The sequence below is a fragment of the Danio rerio genome, chromosome 7, assembly GCF_052040795.2.
Source record: "Danio rerio strain M-AB ecotype USA chromosome 7, GRCz13ab, whole genome shotgun sequence".
Classification (NCBI taxonomy): domain Eukaryota; kingdom Metazoa; phylum Chordata; class Actinopteri; order Cypriniformes; family Danionidae; genus Danio; species Danio rerio.
Window position 1 is genome coordinate 8,678,020 of NC_141027.1, and position 23,843 is coordinate 8,701,862.

Consider the following 23,843-nt stretch of genomic DNA (forward strand, 5'->3'; position numbering starts at 1 on the left):
CTCAAGTGGATTTGATATCTGAAACGTACAACAAAATGAACCCATATTTTAGATTTGCAAAAATGTAGATGGCGCTCTGTAGTGGATTTGTCATCTAAAACATACATCAAAATGTACCCTAAATATTGTAAATCAGATTGTCAAAAACGTAGACAGCGCCCTCTAGTGGATTTGTCATCTGAAACGTACAACAAAATGCACCCAGAGTAATGTATTTCAGATTTGCAAAAATGTAAACAGCGCCCTCTAGTGGATTTGTCATATGAAATATACATCAAAATGCCATCTATGAAACATATTTCAGATTCGCAAAAATTTAAATAGCGAACTGCCAAGGAAAAGATCGGCAACCCATTTGTCAACAAATCAGGTGAATCCAGCATTTCTGCGCAAGAAGATCAACTGCTGAAGACGGCAAATCTGTCTTCTGAAACATGCAACAAAACATATTTTACATTCTGCAAAAGTATAGGCTTTGACACTTGTTTCCAGCAAGCCAGGGCTGTTCATGTCACTGAAATTGAGTCATCCTGTCATATGAACACTTTGTCGCTTACACATGCTCATGGGCTTTCATTTCCTCCACACATCTGATTATTTTCACCCAAATGGTGCAATCTATGTTCAGCGAAACATGTTTTGATTAAACAGTGATGGACTCACGTGTGGCGGTCTGAGGACGGGTTTAAGCACAATGCCTTTCTTGATTCTCTCCATCATTTCATCCACAGCTCTGGCCTTCATATCCTCCGTAATTGTGGGTTCTGTGAGAAAATCAGCACAGTATTCATTGAGAACGGAGGAGGAGTGCTCACGGCCTTTGATTTAGCTTCAACTTTTAAATTGCTGTATTGTTTCTTTCATGTTGATTTTGCGTTTCTGGCTCTGGAATCAGGCAGACGGGCTCAGATTTAAGGGATGGTTATCTTACTGGCAGTTTGAGTGGTGTTTTCTCCTGCTTTCTTTCTGTTCCTCAAGGCCTTTAATGGGCTAAAGATACAATCGATTTGCTTTAGAAAAAGGCTTTCAGTTGTATGTGCTGTCATTTGTTTTTTTTAGTGTGGAATATGTCAACAGTAAACAGTGTTGAAAACTCACTCAGTGACAAATGAAGATGGAGGAGGTGGAGGAGGAGGTGGAGGAGGAGGTGGTGGTGGTGGGGAAGGAGGAGGCGGCAGTAATGGGGGATCAGATGGATTGTCATTGGTCTCTTCTGATTGGTCAATTATGATTAAAGGGATTTGCTCCTTCTCTCTCAGTTTATCCTGGAGCAGCTTGACTTGGTAAAATAAACAGAAAAAAGTAATTATTTAATCTATCTATCTATCTATCTATCTATCTATCTATCTATCTATCTATCTATCTATCTATCTATCTATCTATCTATCTATCTATCTATCTATCTATCTATCTATCTATCTATCTATCTATCTATCTATCTGTCTGTCTGTCTGTCTATTCTTCCATCCATTCATCCATCTGTCCGTCCATCCATCCATCCATCCATCCACCCATCCAACCATTCGATCCATCTATCTATCTATCTATCTATCTATCTATCTATCTATCTATCTATCTATCTATCTATCTATCTATCTATCTATCTATCTATCTATCTATCTATCTATCTATCTATCTATCTATCCATCCATCCATCCATCCATCCATCCATCCATCCATCTTATCATCCATCCATCCGTCTGTCCATCTGTCCGTCTTATCATCCATCCATCAATCAATCAATCAATCAATCAATCAATCAATCAATCAATCAATCAATCAATCAATCAATCAATCAATCAATCAATCAATCAATCAATCAATCAATCTGTCTGTCTGTCTGTCTATCTATCTATCTATCTATCTATCTATCTATCTATCTATCTATCTATCTATCTATCCATTCATCCATCCATCCATCCATCTTATCATCCATCCATCCATCCATCCGTCTGTCCATCTTATCATCCATCCATCCATCCATCCATCCATCCATCCATCTATCTATCTATCTATCTATCTATCTATCTATCTATCTGTCTGTCTGTCTGTCTGTCTGTCTGTCTGTCTGTCTGTCTGTCTGTCTGTCTGTCTGTCTGTCTGTCTATCTATCTATCTATCTATCCTTCCATCCACCCATCCGTCTGTCCATCTTATCATCCATCCATCCATCCATCCATCCATCCATCCATCCATCCATCCATCCATCATCTATCTATCTATCTATCTATCTATCTATCTATCTATCTATCTATCTATCTATCTATCTATCTATCTATCTATCTATCTATCTATCTATCTATCTATTTTTCTATCTAAACAAAAATAAAAAACTTTCAAATCTTTTAAACAACTATTTAAATTAATATTACTAAAATAATTAAATCATTGAACACATTTACCAATATTATAATAAATATATGGCCCTTTATTTTCTGATTTAGAGTTTCTCTCAGAGGCTTTGGTGCATTTCTCACAATACAAGTTTTCCCTTAAAACTGCAAAACCTAGATGATAACCTGCAAAAGCCTGTCACTTGCGCTCATTCCTCAAAAGCAAGTCTTGATGTCAGTGAAAGTGTCAGTGTCATCAAGATGAAAAGTCCTGACACCATTGTTTAAAAACAAGATAGTCAAATGGCTTTGTCATGTTTTCATTATGACAGTTTACTCTGGACATTTTTTCAATGCAAAAAAGTCAATGCAAGTTTTGGTGACACTTCCTGAAGATGCTCAAGACAGCACAATATTCTTTTCATCTTGATGACATTGACACTTTTATTGACATCAAAACTTGCTAATGAGAAAATATCAGTTTGCAACATCAAGCAGCACAACAGGCTGTTTTTAATCTCTAAAAATCAACAGAAGTGAATGAGAACAGAAGTCTCCAACTAAAAAATTGTACTATACATGACGAATAAGGTCAATAGCGTAGATGCTTATGTAACTTATGAGCCTTACTTTGCTCCTGAAGTGCAGACACAGCTTGTTGCGAGTCTCTCAGCTGAGTCTCAGTCTCGCTCCTCTCTCTCTCGCTGATCTCCAGTTTTGTTCTTATAGCTGTCAGATCTGACAGAGAGTTGAGATCCTCTGCTGCTGTCTGAGACATCTATACATCACGTAAGATTAAAAGCAAAGACATAATTAAATCGGTCACATTCTAATGCCACATATTTGGTGTTTATGTAAAACAAGTATACTCTGATGATACAAATATGATGATATAAATATTTTAAAATATGCTCAAAATACTGGTTTGTCTATTAACATCCATGAATTAACTCATTTTATAATCACATAATCTGTTAAAACAAAACCACATGACTTTTTTATGTGCATGCTGGAATATGAATGTAATAATCAATAAATGTGTTTCCATATAGTTAATACATTTCATGCGATATTTCAAAATGTGCATAAAAAATAAAGGTGGATAGATTTAATTAAGCATGATAACTGAATGATCACGATGTGCACTGACACACTCACCTGCGTCTGGTAACACAGCCGTATCTCTTCCAGAGCTCTGCTGATGTCACTCACTTGACTCAGAGTCTGCTGGAGTTGTTTCTCGGTCTCTGCATTTTGAATCTGTCTCTGGGTTTCCCTCTGTTTTACCAGCATCTGTTGAAGAAACCAGTCACATTCATTAAATAAACATACATTAAATTACATCCATCCGTCCGTCCGTCCGTCCGTCCGTCCGTCCGTCCGTCCGTCCGTCCGTCCGTCCGTCCGTCCGTCCGTCCGTCCGTCCGTCCGTCCGTCCATCTATCTATCTATCTATCTATCTATCTATCTATCTATCTATCTATCTATCTATCTATCTGTCTATCTATCTATCTATCTATCTATCTATCTATCTATCTATCTATCTATCTATCTATCTATCTATCTATCTATCTATCTATCTAAATATACATCCACCCATATACAATATCTACCTATCCATCCATTCATCCACCCATCCATCCATCCATCCATCCATCCATCCATCCATCCATCCATCTAACTACCTATCTACCCATCAGTTCATCATTAATCCATCTATCCATCTACTTATCCACCCATTATCCATCCAACCACCTATCTCAGGGATGGGCAAACTTGATCCTGGAGGGCCGGTGTCGCTGCAGAGTTTTGTTCCAACTCTAATCAAACACACCTGCTTGTAGATTTCTAGTGATTTCGAAGACACTGATCAGCTTGTTCAGGTGTGTTTGATTAGTGCTGGAGCTAAACTGTGCAGGACACCGGCCCTCCAGGACCGAGTTTGCCCATCCCTAACCTATCTATCCATCCATCCATTCATATATCCATCCATCCATCCATCCATCCATCCCTCTATTTATCCATCCATGCATCAAGCCCATTATCTACCAATTCATCTATCCATCTATAATCCATTTATCCATCCATCTTTCATAAATCCATCATCTATTCGTCCATTTATCATCCTTTTACCTTTTCATCCATCCATCCAAGTACCTATCTATCTACCTATCCATCCATTCATCCACCCACTAATCTATCCATCCATCTATCCATCCATTCATCTATCTATCCACCAATCCACCCACCCATCCATCAATCCATCTATCCATCCATCCCTCTACTTATCCATCCATGCATCAACCCGTTATCTATCCATCCATCCATTTATCATTCATCCATCTATCCATCCATCTCTCTACTTTTTCATCCATTCATAAACCCATTATCTATCCATCTATTCATCTTCCTTTATTTATTCATTCATCCATCCAACTACCTATACCTATCTATATACCCATCCATCCATCCACCCACCAATATACTTATCCATCCATCCATCCATCCACCCACCAATCAAGCCATCCATCCATTCATTAATTTATCCATCTATTTATTTTTCTACTCATCCATTCATCCATTAACCCATTATTTATCCATCCATCCGTTCATCCATCCTTCCATTCATAAACCCATTATCTATCCATCCACCAATCAATCCATCCATCCATCCACCTATCCATTCACCATACAACTATCTACATACATCCATCCATCCACCATACAACTATCTATCTACATCCATCCACGACACCAAACTCTATGTTTATTGAAAATTTTCTTTTATTTTTTAGACAGGCGACTATTGCAAAGCACTTTGACGACCTTTCCAGTGTTTTCTGTTGTGTGTTCAACTCTGTACAAGTTAATTGTTCACACAGCGGATTATCAGAATGACATTAATTCAACAGAACCTCAAAAGAATCAGTTAGGAAATTTGGCTTTGGAAAAACACAAATCAAACCGTGCATTATCTCCCCGAAATGTTCAGATAACAAGAAGCGAGCTTGTGAAAAAGCAGAAACGGCGAGCAGGAAAGGGAAGTGAAAGCCTGTCATGCATCGGGACTGTTAGGACTCTCACTTCTCACCTCCATGTGCAAGAAACGTGGGCCGAAACCACCAAAGTGTGACCCCTGCGGAGGCCAAATTACAGGGAAAAGTGCATGTGCTTGACGAGTAAACGGGCGCATCTCTTTGTGCGATGACGGCCTGTATTTTCTCCCTTTCGAATTAGTCCGTCATTAGAGCCTCTGACTAGAAAAAAAAACACACTGAACAAGAAAAAGATGAATGTGTTTTCAAAACAAGGGGAAAACAGACAAATGGAAGGGGAGGAGATAAAGAATGTCATTCACGCTGTGTGGTGTGTGGCCACACATTCAGATTGAGTTTGAGTGCTGCGCGAAACCGTCGGGGGTCCCTTTCACAGGTGAAGGCCCCCTGTTGGGACCCCCATTATGTCAGTGTCTGCAAATGGGGAACAATATACACAAAGCCGACAAAAGAGATTGCGGATAGGAAGTGTCAAACAAGGACAGGGGTTTAAAGAGCTGCCGATTTCCCAAACTGCCACCTCGACGGGTGCTAATTACTGCAGGAAGAGACGGGACACGCAAAGACAGATGCCACTTTTAAACATAGATGCTCATTTAGAGTGTATGAATGCTAAGCCAGCTGGACTGGCATCCTGAAAGAGTGCGTGTTATCTCAATCCAGTGTTTTCTTGTCTTTGTTTTGTGTTTGTTTCATTAATGCAGGTTCATAGTCATGAGTGCGATTTGACCGAATCCAGTCCAAATCTCCCATGACCCTTGCACACATACTTGAGTAAATCGGAAGAAAACACACTTCTATCTATTAACTGAGATGTTGTGGTGTTTTTTAAAGGCTCCTATAGGCCTCTGAGTGAGAAGTTTGTTTTTATGTCCTCTCTGGAGAATAAACTAATTAATTTATGTAAGTTTAACAAAGCTAGTCTGTGTATGGGTGATTCGAGAATTGTGGGGTTAATGTAAATGCGGTTCTTGTGTTGGCACAACATGAAAGAATTAGGTTAACTAATTAATTTTGATTAATTAATGTGGATTAAACATAAAAAATTGAAGTTGTCACAAAAACCCTTAAGAATTGTGTTGTTTCAGCTTATTTAAGCAGTTTATAAATAAACAGAATAAACAGCAAACATATTTTTTGCATACATTTTGCATCTAAAAAACGAAAACATTTATGATAGGGTTCCACACAATTCATTCATGTTGTTCCAACACAAGGCGACGCAGTGGCACAGTAGGTAGTGCTGAAGTAGGTAGTGCTTCAACGTCTGAAATGCACCCACACCTTGCACTGCAACAAGATTATTTGTGTATTTCCTTTTCCCTCTTAATTGTTTTACATTTAAAGTACATTTTTAAACATTTCGTTCTTAAAATTTCTGATAACTGATAAATTACAGTGGAGTACAATGAGCTAATTTCTTCATAGATCTTCTGGAAGACGAAAATCAGGTTATGTCAGAGTGATTTGTAATCTAAACAGATGTTTTTTTTTTGCTAAACTGTAACACAAGTGACAACTACAGGGCACAAACAACTTTCATCATTTTATATATGCCTATTTATTTATTTATTTATCATTTTTTTATGTCATTTATAATATGTATTTGATTAATAGCCAACATTTTTGTATTTTAAATGATAGAAATATCAGTTTTAGACCTCAAAATAAAGCACCTTCCTTGATGTTTTGAATATTACTAAAGTAATTAAAACACATTTGATGACTTTAAAGGGTGTAAACGTTCAATAACATATTGTGTCATTTAAAAAAATAAACAAAATTGTGAATCTAAAGATTGTCTAAGTGTAGTATTACTGTAAAGCCTAGGGACAGAAAATAATTAAGTTTCTGTAAACAACCTGCTTCCGGTTGATCGCGCGCTTTTCAAACGGCCTGTTTTACGTCCGCATTCGCCATTTTAGCACGCTTGCGTCGTGTTTCGCCATCGTTACCGGTTTCTGGGTCAAAACTGTGGAAATTTCGAGAAGACTGCGTTTTTTCCGCTTCGTTTTCCCTCAGTTAAAAAGAAGAACATCTGCCCGTGATTTTGAGGTAGTTATCAGGAGTGTCACTGAGAATTATTTCAGGTTATATCATCACGAAACCAAATTCAAGGAGTTTTGAGACATGTTTAACGTACATCCAACCGGAGAACACACAACGGAAATTACATTGATGATAAACTCAAGTCAACAGAATTCAATCAGATTTAAAGCCTAAAGGGTGCTGTTTACCTGCTTGTCAACCTCTATGGAGCTGACAGACGTCTTCAAACTGTGGGTGAGTAACGTTAGCCTAACCTACTTGACTGCATCATGGTTTGTAGCTTCATATTAACCCTTGGCATACATGTAAAATAATTGTGTTTAAGTATTTCATACAATATTTATGTTGGGTTTAAAGTCTTCATGGTTCACTGTGGTTTAAATGAATGCTATTTGCGAACAGACTGGTGTTTGTATGTTGATGAAGGCTTCCAATAACAATCCCGTGCAGGGTTGCCAGGTCTAAGGAAAAAATTCCAGCACAACGACAACTCCCACCTTAAAAACCTTTCCCTGGGCAATGCCTTTAGCGTAGATGTGCATGACTTTTTCGTTTGTGCTTGTGCTAGATCAGGCATGACCAACCCTGTTCCTGGAGATCGACCTTGCTGTAGATTTCAGTTGCAACCCATATCAAACACACCTGAATGTAATTATCAAGTGCTGTTCAGGTCTTAATTAATTGGTTCAGGTGTGTTTGATCATGGTTGGAGCTGAACTTTGTTGGAAGGTCGATCTCCAGGAGCAGGGTTGAGCACCACTGTGCTAGATGATTCAATCACAGTATACTGTGATTCTTTTGTATTGTGTTTTACATTTTTTTTTAATTCAGCTTTTTTGCTGGTTTATGCTGTGGCATAAATTAACCCATTACTGTTTTATGTAAAAGTTAACATTTGTTCAATAATTCATCTTTTAAATATTTAAAATCTGAAGACCTGGAAGAATCTGATTCTGAAATTCAAACTAGTTAAAATACAAAAAAAAAAAAAAAAAAAACTCAAAACTGCCCAATAAAAAGTTGCCATTTCCTCTTTGTACAGAGATATTTGCTGGGTTCCCGCAACGGAAAAGGTCTATATTTTATAATAACAACAGAATAATCAAAAAAGCTCTATAATAATTACCAAAAAATTATATTTGGGAGGAATATTTATACAAGATTGTGTTTTATTTAGTAATGCGCAGGGCCAGACGGAATCTGCAGACGCTTTTTGCTATTTCTGCGGAGAATTTTGGTAAAAATCTGCGGATTTCTGCAGAATTATTTTGGGAGTCTCCAGCAGAGTATCATAACTAAAACCTTAATGTATGAAATAAAAAGTAATAAATTACTGAATAAAAACTGAATAAATTCAGATATGCACATTTTTGTCGACATAGTTAATGTTGAAGTGATGTACTATTGGTAGTTCATAAATTCTGTATATTATTTTAGTATCTTTCTTTTATATTTCCCCCCACGATTTTCTTTTTGCTATTCTTTTTATATGGTGCTAAAGTATAATGAAAAAAGTAGCCAACACAGTCTTGTTAGGAAGCATTTGTGTTTCACGAGATGTCGATTTTGCATCATGTGATTATACAGAAACATGCAATATTGTAAAAAAAGCTTGAACAGAGGGTCTTAAAGTCTAAAAATCCCCTAAATTTCAAAAACTAAATGTCTTAGGCCTTAAAATGTCTGAAATGTTGACTTGTAGGTCTTAAATCATTTTAAACCGGTCTTAATTTTCCAGTGTCCATGTAAAGCAACCCAATCAGGCCAACACCAATACAGTCACCAACAAAACACCTCAATAAAACTTTTAACAAAACTATTTACAACTCTATTCAGCAATTTGGTTCCTCACATTAACATTTGTAATTTATATCCATGTATTTAAAGGCCATATGTGGTGAGACTGAGATCTGTGCTGGCTATTTTACATTTAGTTTACTATAGTTTTTAAAGCTTGTTAAAGAAAAGTTTTATAAAAAAAAAAAAAAAAAAAAGTATTACATCAGTCACTTAAAAATTACAAATTAATAATAATAATTTTTATTTATGTAGCGCCTTTCCAGAGCTCATGGACACTTTATAAGGAATGCAACAAAAAGATAAACAAACACACATGAGGTCAATATAACAAACTGGAATTACACGAACAAGACCTAAGAGTCATATGAGCAGAGTAGTGGTGGATCAGATTAAGTGGTCAGTTTGGCAGAATAGAAGCGAAGCATTCAGAAAATAAGTGAGTCTTAAGTAAGGATTTGAATTAGGAGATATTATTAGCAGAGCGGAGTGAGCGTGGTAGAGAGTTCCAGAGTTTGGGTGCAATAACACTAAATGATCTGCCCCCCATTGAAGAGAGGTACTCACTGGCCACTTTATTAGCTATACCCTACTAGTACCAGGTTGGACCGCTTTTGCCTTCAGAATTGCCTTAATCCTTCTTGGCATAGATTCAACAAGATACTGGAAATATTCCTCAGAGATTTTGCTCCATGTTGACATGATAGTATTACGCAGTTGCTGCAGATTTGTGCAAATGATTCATGATGCAAATCTCCCGTTCCACCACATCCCAAAGGTGCTCTATTGGATTGAGTTCTGGTGACTGTGGAGGCCATTTGAGTACAGTGAACTCATTGTCATGTTCAAGAAACTAGTCTGAGATGATTCGCGCTTTATGACATGGCGCGTTATCCTTCTGGAAGTAGCCATCAGAAGATGGGTAATCTGTGGTCAGAAAGGGATGGGAATGGTCAGCAACAATACTCAGGTGGGCTGTGGTGTTGACACGATGCTCAATTGGTACTAATGGGCCCAAAGTGTGCGAATAACATTTTCCCCACATCATTAACCATCATTACCAGCCTGAACCGCTGATACATTGATTCTGCTGTTGTAGCCTATCTGCCTCAAGGTTGGGCATGTTGTGCATTCAGAGATGCTCTTCTGCAGACCTCAGTTGTAAAGAGAGGTAATTTGAGTTACTGTTGCGTATAAGCTGGAACCATTTTCCTCTGACCTCAGGCATCAACAAGGCATTTGCGCCCACAGAACTGCCACTCATTGGATATTTCCTCTTTGTCGGACCATTCTGTGTCAACCCTAGAGATGGTTGTGTGTGAAAATCCCAGTAGATCAGCAGTTTCTGAAATACTCAGACCAGACCGTCTGGCACCAACAACCATGCCATGTTCAAAGTCACTTAAACAACCTTTCTTCCCCATTCTGATGCTCGCTTTGAACTGCAGCAGATTGTCTTGACCATGTCTACATGCCTAAATGCATTGAGTTGCTGCCATGTGATTGGCTGATTAGAAATATGCATTAACGAGCAGTTTGGATAGGTGTACCTAATAAAGTGGCCGGTAAATGTATATGCTGCATTGTCTAACAGAAGTCATCTTTATCAATTGAGTTATTTAATGTATTTATATTTGTTTATTTATTCATGTTTTCTGCATGCCATTTTAATGATTACCTGATGTGCGAAAACTTCAGCATGCTGCCTGAGATCTTGCTCCATTTCGAGCTTCTGAGAGATCTCTGTAAACTCATCCGTGACGAGCTGAGACACTGGGGCACAATCACACACAGAAATGACTGTTATTCTGTTGTTTTATAGTGCTCAGCAATGGTGAAATACTCACTGAACTCACCTCTCTTAATTTTATTCACAGTCCTGCTTTGTTTACTGAGCTTCTTCAGAAGGGCTTCTTTCTCCCCAATCTCCAAAACCAACTTAAGAATAAAAAAGGAGATAACATTTTCATAAAAATAATACAGTTTTCAGACTTCAATTCACATATATTAGAAGTAAGACACCGGTGAAATTTGTACATTGTTAGCATTAGGACAATTTTTTAAAATAATTTTGTCATAGACCTGCACATGCAGACATTTCAAGCATTTTCCATCTATTTTTACAGTGCATCAAATGTGAAATTTATAGCAAACTGAACCCATTATTAATGTTAAATAATGCTTAAATTTAATATAGGCAACAATTGATTCTTTTGATAATGAATTTATTTAACATAGTAAACATACAAAATACAGTTACACTTAGTTATTTGTGATAATTGAAGCTATTCAAGATTCAAGAGGCAGAGACAAATATTAGGTATAACGGTAGCCTTTAAGGTAATACATTTACAAACATTATTTTTAGAGATAATTCGATATTGTTTCTGCTATTAATGAAAAAAGTTTCGTTAAAGTTTAGTTTAAGAAGGTTTATCTTGGAGATGCAAAATGTACCCGCAATTCTGTAATCACCCATATGAACAAACAGTCATACCACATTTGCTAAAAATTTTTATTTTTTAATGTTTTTTTAAATATATATTAATTATTTACTATTAATTAAATTTTTCCTCAGTTATCCAGATATTGAAACAGTTTTATTTAAACTTTTAAATGGCAATTTTCATAAATCATTATATTCTGTTCTGTTCTATTTAAAAAAGATTAACTTTTTTCAGATTCTCTAAGATGTATAATCTATGACCTGTATGAATGTCCAGCATGACTGTAGTTTAGTCATGGAGTCTCATTTGCAGACGCTTATATACCTTCTCCTTCAGATCCTCCTTCTCTTTCTTAAGGAGGTCCACCTGCGCACAGAGTTGAATTTTCTCCCCAAGCAACCGATCCACAGAGGACTGAAGTTCTAAACATATTTCAAACAAAGTAAAAAAAAAAAATTAGACAGTTTTTAGACAGACTTCATGAAATACATGTTTTAAACTTCAGAAGGCACAGTATGTAATAATTGTTTCATTTAAATATTCAAAACCCACTAGAGCAGTGTTATAAATTTAACTCAATTATGCAGAGATAAGGAAGGATCAGCAAAAGACCTTGAGCTAGGAACCGAACTTAGGTCGCCACGAGCACCTCAGTGCTATTTGTCTACACTCTGACCACTAGGCTATTGACACTGACAAATTGTGCACTTATTATCCCATATGTTTCAAAAAATTTTAAAATCCAGAGAAATAAGCAATTTTAACCAGTAAGACGGAGCGTGTGCTGTGTGTTATGCTAATGATTTCACAAAACCTAGATTTCTAGCTTGGTTTTATAGAAAACATGCAAACCGCAAAGGCACGTTGTGTGTTTTATTAAACTGCACACAGCAGCATTATAACAGAAGCCTAAAATGTACTTAGCCTGATGAAACAGCACTGCTTTTTCTCCACGTGATCATGAACAGATGAACTGGTAGTGGTGGACTGTGGCATAATAAAATCTTGGCTGCTTTCTTCAGTAGTTGCTTCAATGTTTCTCTTAGCTGTAAGGTCTCTGCACTTTAAAGTCTGACATTTTTGTATGTACATGAAAGAAAAATTCATCACACACAGAAACCTTGCACACCGAGTCCGATGCGTATAGGGTATATGCAGAGCTACTTTTTCTTTTCATACTGTTAAACTTCGGGTGAACGGTTAATGTGACTTTTTTCAGTTTTATACGGTTCCTTTTACATACGCTGCCTTGTAATGTAATTAAAATGCAATCAGTTAAATGGACTTAAGCATTCATTTACTTGTTCAAGCGTAAAATGAGATGATAAGCAGTTTACATGCACGCGCCCGTCAGGATCAGCAGGCTAGCGCAGAAATTCTATTGAATATACTGGGGTAAAATAAATGTTCATATTTTAAAGACATGGTGCGGAAAAATGTAATTTAATGCAGTTTCTTGTACATTCTGAGACTTCTATATATCGTATATCACTCATCCAGTGGGTATTGTTGATTTCTAAAGAAAACAGACCTTATACGCACCAATTTTGTAACAGCATACATGTCAACAGATGCGTTTTTACCCAGGTTACTAAAAAAAAAATGTAAAGTCCTTCCGCGTACTTCTGCATATACCCTATTAGTTACTCCATTGCGAAATTATTTACAAAACAACACAAAATGTAGTCTTCGAGTAGTGAACATGACTTTGTTGTCCTCTTCCTGCTTAACAAAAGAAAAAATATTGGGTCCGTCCAATTCTTAGATTTCGGATAAAGGAGATTCCGCTCTTTTTATTGACTTGAATTGAATTGCAGGATTATCGCGGCAGTCTCAAAGTATACTTCAGGATGTCTGTGGCTTAGTTTGATAATTTGTTAGCAATACTGGAAGCACGTATTAAAAAGACCATTAGTTCTAATGTACCAATTAGGGCGCACTCACACTATGCTATCCAAACTAGGGTTGGGCCAATAGACGATGCCATCACCGATGGCCGATAAACTTCACAATGCTGAGCCGGCATCACAATCCATCGCCCCGCCCCACATTTATATTGATATATAACTTATTATTTATATGTCATCTTAATAGCAGAAACAGTCTTTTCATGAGCTGTGTTAAATGTTACATATAGCTGCCGCTTGCACAGCTGACAGCATCGTGAGGATTAAATAAAGGATTATACAGTTCCTCTCCTGCTTAAAATGTGTAGATTCAGTGGAGAACGCTGTTACCTGCAAACCCTGTCCTACAGACTTTACAGTTAATGGCTTTAGTTGTTTTCATAGCCGACTTTAACTACTGGAGGTCTTTTATCCACTCTTGGAAAAGTGTAAATGGTGGATTAACATTCAGCACATGATCACTAATAAGATGTGCCATTATTAGTAACTGTAGGTAAATCTGTCAGTGTTATTTTCATTCTCTCATCTTCGGCGCTTCACTTTTCGCGGTTGTTACTCCTGTCATCTGAAGGCAGAAGGCATTGACTGAGTCATTGACAGCTGATATTAACTAATCCATTTGCATTTAGTGCTAGAGCAGTAGGCCAATACAACAACTGTTTTAATCTGTTCCTGTTTAGCGTTTTTAGGTGCAAAGGTGCATTCTGCATAAATGTCTCCTAAATCTGCGCACGCGGTGATGATTTTTCTGCGTAAACAATGAAAATTTATGCACTAGCACAAATGCTTCCAATTATATTTTTAGGTTGCATAGATGAAGATTTAAAAACGGTCAAGCCCTAGCATCTTTACTTGTTATTATTTTCTCATAATAATTATAATAAAATAAGAAAGTTATCATCAATCCCAATAAAAATTACAGTGAACTCCAAATGACCTCTTGTCTCCTCCACCAGCTGTGGGAAAAGCCACTATAGCGACACAGATCACTTTGCCTATTCATGCCAGAGTCCTTCGCAAAAAAGTGATTGACAGGTGGTCATTTGTGTGTAACTTTATTTATTTAGGGTTTGGGTATGGGTAAAGCAAAGACCATGTGGGTCAGGTAGTGAAAACGGCAGGCTACAATTAATTAATTCGTTATGAATTAATTGATATTTAACAACCACCACCCCCACCTACAACGACGATGCCATCGTCCATCAAGATGCTTCACATTAGACATCGTATGATGCCAAATTGGTCAACACTTGGGCTCCGGCGCGGTACGCTTGTTGTGTGAGTGCAAAGTGTGCCTGAGCCCGAAACTGAAGACGAGACGGGACTTTTAAAGGACTGTTCCATTTGAATTTATGGGGGTGGGGTAAGAAGTGCACTTCGGCCCGGTTCAAGGCAACTGTAAATAGTGTAAGTACGCCCTTAATCGTGAACCGAGACTGGTAGTTTGTCTAGGTACGGAGCATATAATAAACCACTAGCATACAATAAACCACAGAACATTTGTATTATATTATTTTAGTTTTTTAACAGCATATGTGATTTTGCCTTTTGCTTGTACAGTGGCCTTGAATAGCCAAAACACCTCTCAAAACACCCCTTTGGATGTGGAAAAAAAAAATGTAACCCAATTAAATTTTTTTTTCATGACGGACAAAAGTTTCAGAGGCAGCGTGTCTATATGACTGACACAACCTGAGGTCAAATTTATTTTTTAAAGTGCGGAAATGACATACCTTTACTCTGCTTCATACTGATGATAAGTGTTGATTACTTTAGCTCATCCACCAACACGATTTCTGCAGGAGTCTTGCAGGTTGTAATGTTAACCACAACTCGAACACCCACAGTCAGTCATGCCATCATCAAATTACACCTTTGTTTGTTGTTAATACACACCCTCTAGTGGTGAAAATTACATACTGTGCCCTCAGCCATTATTGAGACTTGTGCTATTTAGAAATGATTTGTCGAGTGAGTCCCACCTCTAATTTGGTTCTGGCTCATCAGAAGTGGATCTTCACTGCTCTCTTCCTCAGGGACCGAGTCAGAGCTCAGATCAGCCTCAGACTCCAGGTTCAGGGCGAAGATATTTTCTGGCATATCTTGAATTAGAGGAAGTAGAGCTTGGCTTTGCCTCTTTAATACTTTGAAGTCTTTTGACACCTGTGGGGTGAGACAGAGTGACATTATATAACATAATAAATTCTATTTTCACAGACTCGGATTGTTTCAGCAATGCAATCCAAAGATTCAAACAATACTTTGTGTAAGTAATTAACGCTACTTGTATAAGTGTTTCTAATGCAACGGCTGTGGGAGTGTCTGTGTGCAAAATTAGCATCTTTCTCTCTTCTCATTTCTGATTTCAGTAGTCAGTTTCTTAAAAGGCAATAGCATGAAGGAACCACTTTTGGTTCCCCAAAGAACATTTCCCTGAACAATTCAGCTCTTTACACTGTTGATTTTGACTAGTTAGTCTTGACTTGAAAGTTTAAAGTAGTTTTAAAAGCTTGGTGATTGAAGGCTCAGTGGGAAACGCTGTCGCTCACAGCAAGAAGGTCACTGGTTTGAGTCTCAGCTGGGTCAGTTGGCATTTCTGTGTGGATGTATATCTGACCGACGAGCCGTCTGACAAAAAAGTGATCTTTCACTTAGTTCGAAGTAGGGCTGGGCGATTTAGCAAAAAAAAAAACCTAGGTTTTTTATCAAGTTTGACCGATTCACGATTTCGATTTCGATTTTTTAAATTGTTTTTTATTGTGTTACTAGTCTTCTCAAAAAATTACAACAACATGACTGAAGTAAAACTCTTTTCAAAAATAACTTGAAAAACCATCTGGTTAAGGAACATTGTATTTTTAATGGCCATGTCATACAAAAATTGGTCAAGGTGTAAATAAATGTAAAACAAATTCACAAGTTAAATAGCGTTGCAGAAGATTTGAATAAGAAATATTTGTGTAAATATTGCACTTGCAGGAATACAGATGTATTTTTTGCAAGTTTTGGTGAGCCTAGGAAAGATTGACTGTCAGCCTGGCTTTGACTTTGTCTTCTGATTGAATGACAGGTTGTAATGCTGCTGCCTTTTTCTTAAAAAGATACAGTGGAAGAAAAAGGACTGAACATGGAAGCTTCCTTCATGCATGTTGAGATCGAGTTTATCGACTTGATGAAGGAATATCTTGACAATCCACACAGACGTGCAACTAGTAAAATCCTACATGACTTCACGCTTTAACAGGCAGTCAAGCAGGTCGCACACCAGAAGCGCCACGACACGGCGCGGACATGACAGTTTAAACTATCACACACCAAACGCGCACATTCGCATGATATTTAACATGAAACTAATCAGATGGCGCTCTGTGGGCAGGCTGAAATATGAACTGCTTCGTGAATCGTGACTGCGCGGCGTCGGTGTGTGTATAGAAACCGGTTTAGAATTCTAAAATCCATGGCGCTGCGTGGTGCTGTGCGGCGCGTTGCCGAGAGGCGCTTCTGGTGTGCTTCCTGCTTCATACAGAGAGTGAACCAAACCGCATTGGTGTCATTATAATGGATTAAATATATATATTTTAAAAAATCGCGATTTCTCGATTTGATTCAAAATTAAATCGTCTTAAAACGTAAATTCAAATTAATCGAAGAAATCGGAAAAATCACCCAGCCCTAGTTCGAAGACACTACTGATTACGTTAACATGGACACCTGTAATCTAGTCATTTGCCTTAATAGGCAATAATATAATTAACGTGTTTACGTGAAGTACTTTCATGTAAGAGTTTCCTGTAATTTTGGGAGACTTTAACTGCAGTTCTGCAGTTTCACTTTAACTCATGAACGTTTCATTCATGCCCCCATGACAAACTGGGGTATAAGACGCAAATAAGGAGTAAGGTCTGGTGAGAGGGTTATGGAATTTATTAACGCATGCCAAATGGAAAAAAAAAAATGTCTGCATTTCGCGATGTGTGTGTGTGTGTGTGCGCGTGTGTGTGTGTGTGCGGTCGGTCCTTTCCTGACAGCCACGTGTGTAGATCAGAAAAATATGGTGAAAAGTCCTACATGATGGTAATAGTTTGATCGCAGTGTTTACTTTAATAATGCCACTAATATCTGCATACTCCACATGTCTTAATTCCATTTCTGTTTAGTTCAGTTATGACTTTAGTCGGATTAAGGTGATCAAAAATCGCTGTTTAGAGCTTACGTAGGCCTACAGTTCAACATTCATGTTTAACTGAATAAACGGTTAGTAAACACAAGCACATCTTACTGAACATCATTTAATTTCATCACTAATTATCATAGTAGAACAGTTTCTCTAGAAGTTTGTGATACATTTTGGAAACAAGAGATGAGCCCCTGGTCCCTGGCGGCACCTGGCTTGAGAAACCCGCTCTCAAAGACTTACTGTTAGTCATTGTTTGGGTAGCACACGCATTCTGAAGCCTTCGGCAGAATTCAAATGAGCCATGTTAATCTAGATTAATTCCAAGATTACAGTGAGATTAATCTAAATTTAAAAAAATGTATATGCCCAGTCCACCTATACTGGAAGGGCATGTGCTGCATAAAACATATGCTGGATAATTTGGTGGTTCATTCCACTGTGGCGACCCCGGATTAATAAAGGGCTAAGCCAAAAAGAAAATGAATGAACGAATGAAAATGTAATAATATAACTTTTGTAATATACTTATTGCAATAAAAACTAGTTTATAGGGCCTTCTTATTTGCTTTTAGTAAAGAAACAATATGTCATTGTTTGCACTTCAAACATGCACTCCAAACTTTTCATGATTGAGTCATGTTGAATTCTTCCATCATTTGCAGTGTGTCTAAATTGTATTGTTAATGATTTTTCTTACCAGTTTTTTTCAGTTTTATCAGTTTTTTTTTCTGTAAAGCTCCTTCTGACCATAACATTTCCTTACTAAATAGTTATAAGAGACTTGTTTACGGGATTATATGCATCCTTGATTTATTCTCATAGGTAAGGAGATATCTCCACTAAAGTATCATGCTTAGAGGGAAAATGTGCTTTATCCATTATAAAGCTTAAAGCATCAGAATCGGTACTCAATATCGACCAATCACCATGAAAAGGAATCTGTACTCTGTATTGGCTGCAAAATTTCTGATTGGAGCATCCCTTTTAGGGCTGTGCAATTATTCAAAAATTCAGCTTGTCAGATAGGGGTGTTTCGTGATTATTCACATTAACCCTCATTTGTGTATAAACAAATGAGTTGAGAATCAAAAGGCATGAAAAAGAGAAACCATAAACAGAACTGTACTGCTTTTAAAGTGACAGCGTCCAATATTCTGAGAGGGGTCTGGCTGCAGACCTGGTGCAGTGCAATCTGGGCTGCATCCAATACTTTTTAATGGGCTCACCTAACCCCACCCTCTAACCCTACTCGTCACAGTGACATCACTAGCTCCATTTGAGTGCATTGTGTCTGACATTGCATTGCTGAGTGATGCAGTCTCAGCTTGCATCATAAAGGCTGCATCCAGATACTATTGAATAGTCCTGCTACCGACTGTTTTAATCATTAATCAATCAACAAAAGGACAGAATCCCTCACTGCTCTTGACTGAAGGACATTTGTGGCTATAATTAAAGTTTTTTTTCTTACAGTGAAGATGCTTAAAGCACAGTTTTGTTTGATATTTTTATTCTATTGTATTAATTTGCCTTTTCTTATTTACAGGGAGGAAAATATTAAATATACACAGTTAGTCACTGTCACTGATTATTAGCGACCCTTTTCCTCCCATTTTCTGTTTAATGGAAAGATTTATTTCAACACTTTTCTAAACATAATAGATTTAATAATTCTTTTCCAATAACTGATTTCTTTTATATTTGCTATGATGACCGTACCAGATATTAAAAAAAAAATACAAGCATTCAGATTAAAGTGCGATTCAAAGGCTTAATTAGGATAATTAAGCAAGTCATTGTATAACTGTAGTTTCTTCTGCAGACAATCAAAAAAATATATGTTGCTTAAGGGGGCTAATAATATTGACCTTAAAATAGGTTTCAAAATATTTAAACCTGCTTTTATTCTAGCCAAAATAAAACAAATAAGCCATTCTCCACAAGAAAAAATATTATAGGAAATCCTGTGAAAAATTCCTTGCTCTGTTAAACATCATTTAGAAAACATTTATAAAAACAAAAATAAAAAAATTATAGGAGGGCTAATAATTTTGACAACAGTAATCGTTTTGAATAGTCATGATTACAATTAGGACCAAAATAATCATGATTATAATTTTCTTATACTCGAGCAGCCCTATTAAATAAGGGTGTCACGATCCTCCAAATCCTCGATTCGATTTTCGATTATGAATAATTAATTAATTAATGACTAATTAATTATTTGTAGCCTACCGTTTTAACTACCTGACCTGCATGGTCTTTGTTTTATCCATAAACAAATCATACAGTAAATGAATAAAGGCAAGATACACACATAAATACCACCTGTCAATCACTTTTTCTGCAGGACTCGTGAATAGGCAGTGATCTGTGTCGTTATAATGGCGTCAGTAAAAAAGAGGCACAACCAACAGGAACCAGCCAACAGTATCTGAGGTGTTCGCTAAAATGACCAAGTACAAGTGAGTGAAAGATTGAAGCAGTCCTCTGAATGCCTGGACCTGCTGTCTCGAGCGTATGGCTGTGTGAGCGTCTGTGTCTGTGTGGTCACGTGATATGCATTTTCAGAGGTAGAGAGGAAGGAGGGCTGCTCAGAAATGCTACACGCCACTGTGGATGTCAAATCGTTGTCGTTTTAAAATGCCATTTAAAAACAAAGACAGTGTAAACAGGGCCTGAGTGTGTACTTTTCGCGAGCGGATTTGCAACGGGGGTGGGCAGAGGATCGCGATGCCGGTGTTGTCTATCGGACGAACCGTACGTAATACGTACATAGCAGAGCTTGCAAAACTGGGTTTTTTTGTCGACAACACGAACGTTGTCAACATAACTCACTGGAAATCCAAAATGCTTACACACCGGCAACTTCATTGAAAGAGGAGAGGGTTTAAGTTCTGTCGACGGGTCTCCTGCTTCTGCAGTTTAACAAGCACTTCAACAAGCCTGTTTTTTTCCCGCTTGGCAAGCCAAGCTGATGTGACATGAGGGCGTGGCAGCATCGACGATTCTATTTTTTGATTCGATAATCAAAATTGAGCATACATCAGTGACTGAAAATTCACTACATCTCTAATATCAACCCACTTTTAGATTCCCATTGCTGCAGATGTCTGCTGTGTGATTGGCTCTTAGGATCAAAAATGTTCCAGAGCTTATTGTTACTCACATTTTACCACGATACGATATAATATAGTTTATTGGCCAATGCAACTATAATCCAGTGAGTCAAAGACGGTTGCTCCGTGGTTAGCACTGTCATCTTAAAGTAAGAAGGTCACTGGTCCAAGTCCTGTCTGGGCCAGTTGGCATTTCTGTGTAAGTTTGCATGTTCTCCCTGTGTTGGCGTGGGTTTCCTCCGGGTGCTCCGGTTTCCCCCCACAGTCCAAACACATGTACAGGTGTATTGAATAGATTGAATTGGCCGTAGTGTATATAAAACAAGTGTGTATGGGTGTTTCACAGTACTGGGTTGCGGCTGGAAGGGCATCCGCTGTGTAAAACATGCTGGGATAATTGGTGGTAATTCCCCTGTGGCGACCTTTGATAAATCAGAGACTAAGAGGAAGTAAAATGAATGAATTTACTTTTGTATAAATGACTATTTGAAGAGCATCATATAAAAAAAATATTTATTAGGTTTACTATTTTTTTTTGTAAGGTAAGTGGTTGCAAACTTTTTTTATGGGCTAAATTTACAGAAATAAATTAAGTTGAACATTACTAAATTTAATTTATTTGCTTAAAGTCAGCCCAAACACTTCCTTGAAAAAATATAGTAAATGCAATGAATCTGTTTTGTTCAGTGTAGAGCTTGCAACCGTATGGGGATGTGAAATAAGCAAGAAAAACAAACAGACACTGATAGCCTTGTGGGAAAAGAGAAGTGTGTGTACCTTCAGTGCGTAGGCCTCTGCGGTCTCTCTACAGGAGCGCTCGATCTGAAACTGCATTTCTAACACGTCCAGCTCCTTCAGCAGATGAGAAGAGGCTGTGAAAGTACTTGTATAAATCAAACATGCATTGACACTTTAAGCAGATACTTTTGCAGCGAGTTATGCCAAGGTTTAGGCATACAGTAAATGTTATTTAAGGTCTTTCACAGTGAGGCTACTTTATCCTTCACAGTAGTTAAGTTGTTATGAGCATATTGCAATACTAAAGACTCCCAGAGGTGTCTCACCCTCCTCCATCCTTGACAGCTTTTCATTCGCCTCATCTCGCTCTTTCTCCAGAATCTGGCACTGTGTAGCAGATTATATAAAGGTAAATGTAGTAGAAGCACTTTAATATTTCTTATGCATACACTTGCATAATAAGTTGAAGTAAAAATGATTAGCCCTCCTGTGAAATTTGTTTTTCTTTTAAAATATTTCCCGCATCATGTTTAATAGACCAAGGAAATATTTACAGTATTTACTATATATATATATATATATATATATATATATATATATATATATATATATATATATATATATTTATATATATTTACATTATATTTATATATATTTATATTATATTTATATATATATATATATATATATATATATATATATATATATATATATATATATATATTATATTTATAATTTTGTCCTTAAATATAAATAAAAACTGCTTTTATTCTAGCCGAAATAAGACTTTCTCCAGAAGAAAAAATATTATCAGACATACTGTGGAAATGTCGTTGCTCTGTTAAACATCATTTGGGAAATATTTAAAAAAAAAAGTAATAATAATTTATTGGGGGGCTAATAATTCTGACTTCAACTGTATGTATATATATACCTTATAGGGGAAAGTCTTATTTCTTTTAGCTTGGCTGGAATAAAATATATATTTTTTTATAAGTGTTTTAAGAACTGTTATTATTATCCCGTTTTAGAAATATATTCTTTCTAATGTGAAGAAGCTATTGTTATCTAATAACTTGCTTAATTATCTTAACTAGCCCACTTAATTTAATAACCTAAAAAAGATTGTTGCTGCCTTAATTTTTTTTAGTTGATTCAATTTAGCTTTCTAGTCATCTTAACTTGCATCAATCAAACTTACTAAAAATATCAAGTTAAACCGCTTTAAAATTTAGCTGAAAGCGGATTAACTTGTTAAAATAAGTTAAAACAACATAAGCCACATTTAAATGTCACATTAAGCTGAATACTAGTATGTTGAAAAATATCTTGGCAAATACAAAAGAAATCAGTTAATAGTAAATAATAATAATTATTAATAATAATTTAAAATAATTAAAATTTCACAGGATGGCTCACAATTTAGTCAATTTCTTATTTTTGTAATATCAGTTTTTAGTATTTAGACGTTGCCGCTTAAAGTTGCATTAAGAAAGAACATCCAAAGACGTGCTATTTTTTTTTGCTTCAACAATGCTATAATGTGCAATAAGAATATTGTGTGCTGATTTTGTAATTTTATCATTTAAAAATATCCAGCGTACAGTAGAGCACAATTTAGAAAAGTACATCTCAAAATATCTACCTAGCGTGGTATATATCGCTAATGCGGAATAAATGCTGAATAAAATTAATAGAATAAAATAGAATTGTGTTGTTTCAGCTCATTTTGCATGAGTGGTTTGATATTTTCATAGTGTATACATAGTTTACAAGGACACTACTTTGTCATAATGTATGTAATACTGTAAAGAACGCTTATTATATTGCCCTACTTCTAAACCCAGTACCCACAGGAAACCTGTGACAAAATTAGAATATTTAAAGACCTCGTTAAATGTGATTTTTAAGCTTTTGGAATTACAGGGACACGAGGTTTGACCGTCTAAACCACCTTAATAGAGAACAACTAAGTCATACCCATGTCATTATACAACATACACATAATACAACATACACACATTTTAGCAGATATTACCTCAAAGTCTCTTTCATCTTCTGAGGATGGTGTGTTGTCCTCCTCAGAGTCTAAAAGAAGAAAAGCTTTAAGATATGTTCATATGTTTTGTATACTGTATTTATAGTATACATAGTATATATTATAGAATGCGTTTTTACTAATATAAGGACTAATATAATCCGCTTTGTGCCGTGGCGCAT

The 23,843-nt window shown here is 36.6% G+C and overlaps 2 protein-coding genes across 12 annotated transcripts in view; one reads left to right on the forward strand and one right to left on the reverse strand.

Annotated features, from left to right (window-relative positions):
* Window positions 1–23,843, reverse strand: part of shtn2 (shootin 2) — a 38,085-nt gene that overhangs the window by 8,453 nt on the left and 5,789 nt on the right. Inside the window, exons 2-13 of one of the 8 annotated variants that reach the window (XM_087260343.1) lie at window positions 23,662–23,711; window positions 21,950–22,010; window positions 21,663–21,757; window positions 15,572–15,752; window positions 12,007–12,104; window positions 11,092–11,173; window positions 10,914–11,008; window positions 3,492–3,626; window positions 2,964–3,111; window positions 1,099–1,279; window positions 932–990; window positions 664–764 (exon numbers count right to left, since the gene is read on the reverse strand). In XM_087260343.1, coding sequence (XP_087116469.1) covers window positions 664–764; window positions 932–990; window positions 1,099–1,279; window positions 2,964–3,111; window positions 3,492–3,626; window positions 10,914–11,008; window positions 11,092–11,173; window positions 12,007–12,104; window positions 15,572–15,752; window positions 21,663–21,757; window positions 21,950–22,010; window positions 23,662–23,711 — 1,286 coding nt within the window. Of the gene's footprint in view, window positions 1–663; window positions 765–931; window positions 991–1,098; window positions 1,280–2,963; window positions 3,112–3,491; window positions 3,627–7,626; window positions 7,835–10,913; window positions 11,009–11,091; window positions 11,174–12,006; window positions 12,105–15,571; window positions 15,753–21,662; window positions 21,758–21,949; window positions 22,011–23,661; window positions 23,727–23,843 lie in introns of those variants that run through there. The other 7 variants (XM_087260342.1, XM_087260344.1, XM_087260345.1 and 4 more) reach the window with 7 other exon arrangements.
* The window catches only part of helz2c (helicase with zinc finger 2c), a 284,230-nt gene continuing 267,691 nt past the window's right edge, over window positions 7,305–23,843 (forward strand). For all 4 annotated transcript variants that reach the window (NM_001441583.2, XM_087259336.1, XM_087259337.1 and 1 more), the window contains 1 exon segment: window positions 7,305–7,672. The gene's annotated coding sequence lies outside the window, so the exon portion shown is untranslated.